The 12,416-nt window shown below is 38.9% G+C and overlaps 1 protein-coding gene across 3 annotated transcripts in view; it reads right to left on the reverse strand.

Annotated features, from left to right (window-relative positions):
- Positions 1 to 12,416, reverse strand: part of LOC134820239 (thioredoxin reductase 1, cytoplasmic-like) — a 114,055-nt gene that overhangs the window by 55,506 nt on the left and 46,133 nt on the right. The window contains exon 2 of one of the 3 annotated variants that reach the window (XM_063830462.1): positions 3,993 to 4,026. In XM_063830462.1, the coding sequence (XP_063686532.1) occupies positions 3,993 to 4,007 (15 nt within the window). In that variant the 5' untranslated portion in view covers positions 4,008 to 4,026. Of the gene's footprint in view, positions 1 to 3,821; positions 3,944 to 3,992; positions 4,055 to 12,416 lie in introns of those variants that run through there. The other 2 variants (XM_063830461.1, XM_063830459.1) reach the window with 2 other exon arrangements.

Raw genomic sequence — 12,416 nt, forward strand, 5'->3', positions numbered from 1 at the left:
TCAAACTCTTCGCTACTCGCTCTTCACTGGATCTATCAGGAAAGATTACATCTTTTTAGGTCTCAACCAGCCTGAGTTTTCCTGTTTTCATCATGTAGTACTAGTACGTTCTGCCACCTCCATTTTAGCACCACCCAGCTTTCATCAGTTCACTCTAAGTCTAGCTTTGTCGGCGTTTTACTGTTGCAGACTGTATCACTTGCACTGTTCTTTTGCAGTACTCCTGCACTGTAGCTCTGAGTCCCTGACTACACCGTGGTTTACACTGCCCCTAAACTGCAATCTTAAGTAACTTTAGTTCCGGCACTCTTTGGCCATTAAAATAACCAACTCCAATGAAACCCCGTGTAGCTACGTTCTGCTACATCCATGCTAGCACCACCCAGCTACCACCAGTTTACTCTAAATCTAGCTATTTCTAGCAACCTCTCGATGCTATCTCCAGCTCTATCCCGACCCTGGCAATGAGATATGGGGGTTATTTGAGGTATCTGGCATAGCAAACGAAGCGGCATGCGCATTCACAATACAAAAAAGCCACAGTGGATGATGGAAGGTATATTTACGCTTCCTATACCCCCCTATAATACCGGGCCTCTTGCGAGAGTGACAAAAAGTGCACAGTTAAAAGAAACCCCTGTGAGAAATCGGATTTCTTGCACAACTGGGTCTAATTATAGAGGTAAATAAAAGGTCCGGTACATTCAGATACCCGGTATAGATTGGCAAGATTGACAGTACAGAGGTTTTGATCATTGAAATCAATAAAATGATAGAACAGCAGGTAAAATCGGTTCGATCTTAAATGGTCCTTTTGTGCTGTTTCTTTATGTGGAATTTGATAAAGCTGTATTGTAATTAGTTATGAAACTCTAATATTGTGTGGTTAACCTTTTTCAGGTTCAGCCCTTTCCGCTAATATATAAGCTATTCCTAATTACTAAAATATGTCGAGATTTACTGAACTCCAACTTCAAATATTGATGATTTTAGAATTCCCCAATCTAAAAATCTTCGAAGTTTTACTGCAAAGCATTTTTATTCACGTTTCATGCAATTCGATCACCTTTGGCGGAAAAAAATATTTTCAAATTTTCAAACTTTTTTCCAAGTCTCGAAAAAAATTTTTAAGTGAAAAATTTTTGAAGTTTTTCTAAAAACTACATTTCTCCGTGTTTCAAACGATTTCAATCATTTTGAGCCAATAAAAAATTTTCACTTTTTTTGGTGATTAACTAATTGGTAATTATCCAATTAGCTGATTGTCCAATGTAAAAATTTTTAATACAAAAGTTTTACTCCTTGATAAGATAAACATTCTAGGTTAATTTGCAGCCTTCTACGATGTTCACAACTAAAGATATTTGGCAAACCAGAAAGGTGGTACAGAGGTGGTAAAAAGTGGTAAAAGTGGTGTTTCTGTTGAGATACAAAATTGGCAACAAGTCTAATCATGTTCGTAGGGGTCCTAACTACCATATTCCGTTGAGAAATCCTTGTGAACATTCAAATCCAACGGAATGCCACTTTTCCCCTTACTATATATTTGATCTAATATTACATTTTCAAATGCTCATGAGCTGATACGAAATATGCTGTACTTGAAAGCCATAGCCATGCGTAAAGGAAGCATCTGACATAGCAATGTATCATAACCTACAATTTCATTCTCATGGAGAGACGTTCTTTTCTTCTTTTTTGGACTTTTTGTGAGCCGGAAAGAAAAGTAACGAAACTTCATAAGACCAGACGAGACAAATCTAACTCAAAATACAACTCAAAGAGAATCTACTTCAGACTGTCCTTGTATGACAAAGCTGCAAACAGGGGGGAGTACTTTAGCACAATGGCTACAAATCTTTATCAATTACGTGACACAATGGATCAAGAATGCGATTAAAAAATTTACAAAGGACACAAACAGTGCTAGCAAGAGCTACCAAAGAAAGAATATCAGTGAACAGATCTTTCAAAAGAGCCGTTGGTCTATACAGTAAAACTATAACAAAGTGTTGATCTTTGAGTCCAATACATTTCATATTTGTAACACGTACAAAGCATATTGTGTTCATACTGTACCTTTCAAATTGCAAGAGCCTACTATCTAACTTTATAATACAGTGTATCACGGATTAAATTTGTATAACTATATGCCAGACTAAACTTACAACAAACTCCACAATAGGAAAGCTCTTGAACTATCACGACATGTGTGTTTTCTTTGATACACACAGGAGGCAAGCAAGTATATAATAATTAAGGAAATAGTTCTGCTATTATAATTACTAAGTAAGCTCATTTATCTCTCTTGTTCACTGCAGTAGAACAAGAGATATAAGGATGTCATTAACAATAGATGTAATAGGCAAGGGTAGATTAGATACTTATACACTGAATATTTATACATAATTAAAATCTAGTGCTGCTAAGGGGTCTATTATTATAGTACTAAGAGCTCACAATCATAGTGAATGGCCATGGAGATTGGAGCGGTAGCTTGTGGGTGTTATCTTACCAATGCAATTGATTTAGGCAGCATTAAAAAGTTACTAGTGTAACCCGGCGTATGGTCGGGATTCTGCTGTTACAGTTAAAAGTGTAAAGTATGGGCCTGCTTAGGCAGAACCTGCATCAGCTTGCAAATCAGCTTGCAAATCAGCTTGCAAAGATTATCAAACGATCAAGATATGTCTGTAATGTAATCTAATGAAGGTGATTTCCAAGTACAATAATTGGATTTCCTACGAAACACTGCTTTGTAATTTTAATACTGGCTAGGCTGTAAAGGAGGGAGAGAGAGAGGGGGATACAAAATGAGAAACTTTAGTATTGCGTTGGGTGAAAACTAAACCACTTACTGAGCTGATCAATAGGTGGTAAAAATTGGTTTTAGTGTTAAATACAGGGTGGGCCAAAAGTCAGTGTACATACGTTTGCCTTAAAATAGCTCAGTCACTGAGTGCCCAATTGAAATAATTCTTTCTGGTATGACTTACTACCACCACTGGTTCGAGGAATTTGTCAAATCGAAAAATATTCGAGTTCATTTTTTTCAAATGAACGTTAATTTTTGCATTTATTTGATAGTTTGGATAGTCGGATCGAGCTAAATTTTATTGAATTGTGTTTGGCCATTCGAGTTACGTTTGTCCTCAAAAAATTAGAACTGTAGCTTCTCAGATGACCGAGATATGAAGCATAACGAGTTTATTCAATTACGTGTGATCAGGAGATTGGTTTACCTAATCACGTGATTAGGTGACCCTGTTAACCACCCAGTTGAACATTATGGGAATTGTTAAGGGAGCCCAATTAAGGAGTCGCGTCATGGTGTCACATAATCACCCAGTCAATTTTGTTAACGAGATACAGAAAATGCTTGATAACTTTGTTATTTCTAATCTGTTTTGCCTCATGTTTTCAGATCATATGCAACATTTAATAATCTACCGTCTCGAAAAAAAGTGGGCGTTCAGTATGTTCAGAGAAAACAATATAAGTGTTTTAATATTGAATGGGCGTTGTCTAAAATATTCGAATTTTCAAATTTTGACGACGGAATCCTCGAACCAGTAAGTACAGTATGCCATCTGCAAAGCGAAAGCTTTCAAATATAAAACACGGTAGAGCTATAATTAAGGCTCCGTACACTGACTTTTGGCCCACCCTGTATAATTTGTGAGTCAAATAATGAGATTATCTGGAATGAAAATGAGGTGAATCGTGGAACTTAGAGAACAGTTGTTTTCAGCAGCATTTAAAGAATTACCTTCTAGTATAACAATGATTTTTAACAAACGTTTTCCGACACATGTACTTACCGCTGAATAAAATCGTCCGACTTTTGCTGTTATGCTCAGATAACTAACAGTTTTCAAGGTAGCTCTATAAACTCTTATAGCAATCATGAACAGCAGAAATTCATGAGCTAAAATATGAAATCAAGTAATGATTTATATTGAGCAATGAATAATAACATTCCATTGACATACCTGTACTCTAAACATAGTTTCAGGGTCCCTTCACCTACAGTATAATTTCCATTGAGAAAACTATTAAAATAGATTTTACTATTTCATATCATCATTGATACAGTTTAATTAAATGAAACTATGACATGCAACAAAGAACAATGGACTGTATTATCATAAAATAAATTTTAACTGTGGTTTGTAAAATTCCAAAAAGGGCTTGAAATACCTGTAAAAACAATTCATCGTCCGTCAATTTTGAAAATTACCCTTTTATTAAACAATTCAAACTTATTTTGACAAAATCTGGGAGTAAAAGATTGTGAAGAACCGAAATCTTTCTAAGTTCTGTAACCAAGAAGTTTTGGTTTGACAGACTGAAAAACATGATTAAGCCTCTACACAAGATGAGAGTGCAGTTTATTAGTAGTAAAACAAAGATTTTAGCAAAATAAGTTGCACTTACAAACAAGTTGCACTTAAAATCAGTTGGTAAATGTGACCGACTTGGTGTGCTTAATCTCGGGTGGTAACAAATTCAAAAATGCCAACCTTTTCACAAGGTCGAAACGATTTAAAAAGTCTACTGTATTTTCCAATAGGATGCTATGCATATATGAATAAATTTGAATGTGGTCTGATAAATCTAAGACTCAGGATTAAGGGGTGTAACTAACTGGCACATTAGATTTTACATCAATAAAAGACTAATAAGGAGAGAAAAGAAGATAGAAAACAAACATGAGACACCTCTATCATAAGTGTCATAACCTCATCCCTGCTCCTATGATGGAGTAGATCATGAGTTTTGAAAATTGTGTGCATACATTTGATTGTTGATATTTCAAAAGATATTGGTAGCAATGGACTAATTCTGTTACCTGTGTATTGTGGAAGCTTGAAAAAAGGGCCACACACAAAGATTGGCGAGCAAGGTAAAGATATTTGTAGGTTGACATAAGCTCGCTTGCTAGTCTATTATAGTCTTGACAACATTTCAAAATTAAGTCAATATTAGTTAATAAATACGACAACAGATCAGTTTAAAAATCAAATATTTAAAAATATCATTTAAAATTTACAAATTAACAAGTTATCGAAATTAAAAAATACTATATCGCGATTTCCGTAATTTAAAAAAATACGCGAAACCATTAAAGTCGGGTTTAGTACGTATTTGAATCATGAATGATCTGTTAAATTTTTTATGTAACACAATGCATGGCATATTGGGATCACACCTGATGACCAAAGTGCATAAAAACTGCTGCTGACTACTGCTGACTGCTGCTAACTGCTGCTAACTGCTGCTAACTGCTGCAAATGGCGCGCGCGCGACAGCATCAGTTAGCAACAGTTAGCAGCTAGCAGTTAGCAGCAGTCAGCAGCAGTCAGCCGCAGTTTCTATGCACTTTGGTCCTCCAAATTAGCTTGCTCATGCTATATTCTATTGCTCGCTTGATCTCTCACTGAGCTGCACGCGAATCCAAGCTCGAAAAGAGCGCGAGCGTCGTGCATTGAGCACAGCTAGGGGGAGCAGCGGAGCTGAAACCAGGTTTTCGATCAAACATTGCCATTTGTAGTCAAACGTCGCCAACAGTTGCTCTCGTCCAATGAAATCACCGCGCTGCATTATGAAAGCCAAACTTTGCATACGAATATATGTAATTTAACTATGCACAATGGTAGGCAAAATGCAGCGATTTCATTGGACGAGAGCAACTGTTGGCGACGTTTGACTACAAATGGCAGCGTTTGATCGAAAACATGGTTTCAGCCCCCCCCCCCCTGTGTGAGATTGTCGTGCATTGAGATTGGCGTGTCATGCCATGCAATAAAGTTGTAATTGCATTAAACCAAGCCTTGCATGTATAATGTAGCGCAATGCGTTACTGGGCCGCGCCGCGCACTCAATAATGCTCCTCGCAGATCGGCGAGATGCGCTAATATACTAGCTAGGGGCCTCGCCGATGGCCTCGCTGCGATCAAAATTTACATCGTCTGCAATTAAAACTTATTTTATTTGTCGATGTTAGCTTTGCACTTGACGGATGTTACTCGTCTAAATTTCTTCGAAGTTATAGCGCGCGCCGCTTTCTTCTCGAAATGGCCCGATGGCCGTTTTTTCTCGAAATGGCCCGATGGCAAGCGCTACCTGCTACGAAGTAGCGCGCGCCGGGCCAGACCATTAACAGTGGTCAAGCTTTGCAGTACTTGACGGTCGACGGATCCGATGTTCGATCATGTTACTCGTCTAAATTTTTTCAAAGTAGCGCACGCCGCTTCATGTCTTCTCGAAACATTATAAGTGCTACAAAGTAGCGCGCGCCGCCGCGCCGGGTTAGTCGGCCATTTTCAAGAATAGACAAGCTTTGCACCCGGCTGCACCCCAAGCTTTGCGCAAAAGTTTTTAATTCTACCATATATAATAACCGCCTTTACACTCTTTTTTGTAGCTTTCATGAAAATCAAATCAGTGCTGTCTGCAAATTAAGGCTTTGTAAAATTTGCACACCTGATATGTTATACTAAGACCACTGATATTAATCTGTATGTAGCTCATTCGAGAAAATTTTGACACAAGTAAAAATTAAGAAAATAGGGGTTGTGGATTAACCTGATGAAGACCTCTGAGGAGATAAATAGGTGCGGATAAAAAACCCATTAATAATGATATTGTGTATTGTCATGGCGTAGCTAAAGCACGCTTGTAGCGCGATGCACTATAGATATATACTAAACTGGGCCGATGTACTATTATATTAAGCCGATCGGAGATCATTCGTTATATTAGAATTTAGATCTTAATCGGCGAAATGCACCGCCACCACTAAAATGGCCACTGGGCCACGTCGAGCTGTGCATGAAGGATCAGGATTGCAACATCGTCAATTAAACTATATGGATAATGGCGAATGAAACAATTTTAAATTGTAAACATTAAATCAATAATCACAAAAATTTGAATAAAATCAGAAACGCTCTTACACATTACAACAATTTTATTATTTTTGTTAACAATATTTCCGCGAGCGTGCTAAATCACTTTACAGTCGACCTTCGAGATTTTTCTAAAAGGGCCCCCTGACAGTTGAAATCTACCTGATTCAATGTATTTTCGTACGCTGATTCCTTGATTCACGATGTCAATCCTTCGCATCTCGCCGATCTGCATATGTGGTTGCGAGAAGCATTATTGGATGCGCGCGCGCGACCCAGTAGTGCATCGCGCTACAAGCTGATTCCGAATCACCCCACTGCACATGACATATAAGGGTTAAAATGCTCCCCTAGCGAAATATCGGCGAAAAACTGTCTCGATCACGTGATATGACCATAATAAGGAAGTTGGTATAATTTCAAGTTAGGGTTATAAGGGTTTCTGCAGCATATGTTTCAGTTAGAGATTGGGTTAGGGTTAGGGTTGGTATCAGATTAGATGGCCGGCCATGATTAGGATTTCGAATAATCAATCAGAGGGTGGCAGACAACTGAACCCAATTGAATCTAGTTCCCACGCATTTAACAGGCACCCAATCAGCTTAATTGGGTGACCAATCAGCTTAAATCCCAAAACGACAACTGAACCCAGGTCATATCACAACTGCACCCAAATTGAAAATACGACAACTGAACCCAAGGAAATACGACAACTGAACCCAACGATCGGATTTTCAGTGATATGAATGTGGTCATTATCACTATAGGATAGATCATGACCACTGTAATTTAGAGCATTGGAGCCCTGTGCTTACCCCGGTAAAATATTAATACATACATGCTACATGAAGATTGAAGAGGTCTCCTCCTAGTCGTTGGAGTGGCCTGCATCACACACATCTCTTCTACGGTGTTCCACTAGTTTTAGAGCTAACTGTTTTACTGCGTCTCTGCTGATGTTATCGACACCTGTCAGCCGCATCCTCGAGAACACAGGCCATCCAGCCTTTACGGAGTCGTCCTCTCAGTCTTCTGACAAAGTGTCCGTTTAGCTTTGAAAGTTAGCCTTGTAGATACGGATCTTGATGGGCGTTCTTATAGTTCCACTGTTTCATGTCTTCCAAAGCTGATGGAGCGCACCATTAGCACGCTGGATAATTGGCTCAGGTTACTTGGCTCAGATCTCGTGACTCCTGATGCTTTGGGAGGGCCTGCCATGGTTCAGATATCGAGCCCTGGGTCGGATCTCGGTGCTTGAGGAGCAGTGGATCGTATCCTTTTCTTAGTAGCTGAGAAAGCAGAGTTCAGAGCAGAATTAAAGCGGAAAGCTGCCGACCAACACCTCCCAGCAACACAAAACCTCCTCACCGAAGCTTTATCTACATGCCCATCCGAAATCAACGTGGAAACTGTTAGTGATTTCTAGTGACGATTGGGTTCAGTTGTCGTTTAAAAGTTAATTAGGTAGTCTGATTGGGTTTATAATTATTTTCCCAAGCTACCCTGTCTAGGAAAAGTCCGAATTGGGTTCAGTTGTCCGGTAGCCCAATCAGAGCCACATAAATCAGAGGTTATCTAGCTGGGGACCTGCGGCTATCATGTTCATAGAGATTCAGCGGAATGATACTGATAGGCTGAGCGCGGCCCAGTAACCTAGAGGACGTGTTTAAAAAGTCACGTGACAGTTTCACATAGCCATGTGTATACGCGTACTGCGTGACGCGCTTGTTTCACAAGTAGAACATAGAATATATATCCTTTGCTTGCCGCCTTCGGCGGTCGCGCGCTACTGCAAGCGAGAGGGCTCTGGTTAGAGCAACGTGACAGTCGAGTGTAGAGTGATTAATAATCATCCGTATTTCCGCTCGAACGTTCTGATCTGACTCCATGCAAGGTACATTAAACATCAAAGTTTTTCGCAGTTTAACAAGCATGGAAAGGAGACGCGCAGAGTCGTTGGGGTAAATAGTACTTGTTGACAAACTCGCCCATCACTTGTCCCATTCTTGGTCCATGTTCCATGTTGTTCCTCCTCGGTTCTGGAGGTAGCTCCATCTGGATACAGTCAATATCACCCCCATCCTTGGAACCCCATCTCCTGGTAGTGTACCCGCCTCTGAAGTACTTCCCACCCACTCCGGACCCTGGACCAGGGTATCGGGGCGAGGGTATGGCCTTGTAGCCAGCCTCTTGGAACATGGCCCCTATACTGGCATCTCCTCGGAGGATCTGTTCAAAGGATACATCTACACGGTGTGCCAGCGCGTTTATTGAGGACTCTGACCTGTAGTGGTGTTATTTTGTGCTTCCTCTGGAAATCTTACAAATTGCCAAATTGGTTTACATTTTATCTTCTTAAATTTAAACCATACAAATGATACTTAATATACTTATAGTACTTGATATGAACTTAATTTCACAATAGTCGAACGAAATTGGAACGTTTTCACTCGAGATGGTTTATAATTATTCAACAGACTTCAAACCTTCTGAGTCTTCCAGAGTCCAAATCATCGTTGTCGATGAGATAACCTAGCTCGAACCAAAGGTCAGGGTGACTGCCAACCCCGTGAATGTCAAAGTGTATTCCTGGTTGTGCGGTCTTTTTAACCAGATTGTGTGCTTTCTCTATAAACCTGAAGAACTTGATAAAATACAAGGCAATACAATATAAAACGGTGTCTGATATTAGTGATACCACTGACGACTTTTATTATTTTCCTCGTTTCTTTGTGGGGTTTGAGCGCAAGACTTCTCTTCAACCATTTCGATTCTCGAACCATCTCACACTCTCTCAATAAGCCTAACAATCGAATAAATAAAACACGTGTCATACCCGTGATAAGTGTCGAATGTGCACTCAGACTTGAAGTCACCCTGCGTGGCCTCGTCCCTTTCTCGATTAGCATCCAACTTAGATCTGTGAAGCTGATTTACAATCATGTGTGGGGTTTCTCCTGTCACTTCAGCTATCTCTACATACAGAGGATGAACTTATTAAATTTATTTTATTACGGGTACATATCTAGATTTATCGTGTGAATTCCAATAAGTTTCTGTTTTGACTTTTAAAATTTCGCAATGGATTTTCTTGATCTGTTACAAACTAACTTTCACGAATCTCCATGGCGAGTTTATTGGACCAGAGATCTCCAGAGGTCTTTGGCTCACATTTCGTAGGATCCTTCCTACCCGTACAGTCGTGGTTCCAGTCACAGGTGCGTGAACGGCGGTCATAGCAACCCTACAGAAAGTAATAATGAGACATATAGCAACCCTACAGAAAGTAACAATGAGTCATATAGCAACCCTACAGAAAGTAACAATGAGTCATATAGCAACCCTGTGGCTGTATAAAGTTATTATGAGCTATAAATAAAATCTGTTACAAAACTGATTTCCGGACTCGTTCACATTAAACGATTGATCAGGACTATACATAGTATGTAACTATAATGTATAATGTATAATGTATAATTCCACACTTACCCGCTCGCGATCTGGTAGGGCGCTAGGTCGCTTCCAGCCGTCGTGAGGGACTGACATGATTACTGTAGTCCTCTCTGTGCCACGGTAGAAGTCCACGTAGTGGCTGAAATTATAGATGTAAATGATTTAATTACTTAATTATGATGTAAATGATTTAATTAATTAATAATTTATCTGTTTGTTGTGAACAAGTTTGTTGTTTTTAAACCGGCAGGAAATAATATGTGATAATATGTATTTTTCTAGTTGCTCATCACATTGAAAACACCTCGTACGAATGATTGAGTTAAAAGTTGTCAGTTGTGGGGTAAGAAATGTGGGGTAAGGAATGTGGGGTAAGAAATGTGGGGTAAGGAATGTGGGGTAAGAAATGTGGGGTAAGGAATGTGGGGTAAGAAATGTGGGGTAAGAAATGTGGGGTAAGAAATGTGGGGTAAGGAATGTGGGTTAAGGAATGTGGGGTAAGGAATGTGGGGTAAGGAATGTGGGGTAAGAAATGTGGGGTAAGGAATGTGGGGTAAGGAATGTGGGGTAATGAATGTGGGGTAAGGAATGTGGGGCAAGGAATGTGGGTTTAGGAATGTGGGGTAAGGAATGTGGGGTAAGGAATGTGGGGTAAGGAATGTGGGGTAAAGAATGTGGGGTAAGGAATGTGGGGTAAGGAATGTGGGGTAAGGAATGAAAGCTCAGAACTCTGAACCTCGTCTGAAGTTCCTCCTCTAAACTGGAAAACATTATTAACATTTAACAATTAAACCTTAACAGTTAACACTAATGTAGCAATATTACCTGTTAAAGTAACCTCCGCTCCCAATACACAAGCTTAACAAGCCCAGTAACAAGGAACCATTTACTGTCCACATCATAGTTTACTAAAAACGAACTGGAGAATACAAGTGACAAGTTATACAAGTAGCTAATCAAGCAACGACCAATTAAACTTTTAACTCGCTAGCTCACGTGTCAGAACAAACTTGCAAAAAAAAAAGAAAAAAAAGAACAAACTTGCGCCACTATTTTGTTATCTCTTCAGATCATTCAGTCTTTAATTTCAGAGAGAGAGAGAGACGAATAACACGAGTCACGAAACTTATGACGTTACAATAACTTCATGACAAATATGGGTGGGCGCACGTTATATTATATCTCCGCCAAAAGCACATCCAATTTGATACGTATGAAGTATGTTTATAACTTCCTTGGTTGTGCACTTAGTTGGTATTCATCGACCAAAATTGAACGGGGAATCGTTTAAGATCACTTTCGAGGCACCTCGACAAAAACTTCTCACGCTATTGAGCTTTTTATGGAGAAATACGTCAGTAGCGTTTTTGAGCTTGTTATTCTCTTTCAAAAGTATTCCAAGTGATTTGTATAAGTGCATATATTGACTCAGAATACATTGCAAAATAATTTTCCTCGATTCATGAAGTTTGAAAGAAGTTACAGCAATGTGCGCAATTTGGGGAGTGTGCTTTTGGCGGAGATATAAAGTATAAACTGCGCCATATGGGTGTTGCTGAAACGTCGACGAATATTTGTTATGTACAACGAGTGGATTATGTTTCAAAAACAAATTAGAAAACAAATTAAAAAACTTGTAGTTGTACTAGCCTAGAATTCAGACTAGTTTCTTAAAATCAACTGAGTACAAAGTCAAGGTGATTCACGTATTTTTGAATATTAACAAAACATTTATATTATCTGTTCCAACTTCCAGGAGGATAGAAACGTTTAGGAAAGTTGATTACCTTGTAATAGAATTATCACATTTCTTTGGTGGTTTGGTAATTCGATAATATTAATATTGCTCTACTTCTGGTACGCTAATTTATTACCGTGATTAGTGATTACACTTATTACAAAATAATAATTTTTTTTGCAGTACACATTCAAATATATTTCACTAGAGAATACGAATTACGATAATTGTACCTCACTATTATATAACGCATCGACAATCAAGAGAGGAAACAATTTTCTCAAAAAGACCGCGTTTTTACATAATGATTAATG

This window comes from Bolinopsis microptera, chromosome 8 (genome assembly GCF_026151205.1).
Source record: "Bolinopsis microptera isolate Bmic1 chromosome 8, MBARI_Bmic_1.0, whole genome shotgun sequence".
In the NCBI taxonomy this organism is placed as follows: domain Eukaryota; kingdom Metazoa; phylum Ctenophora; class Tentaculata; order Lobata; family Bolinopsidae; genus Bolinopsis; species Bolinopsis microptera.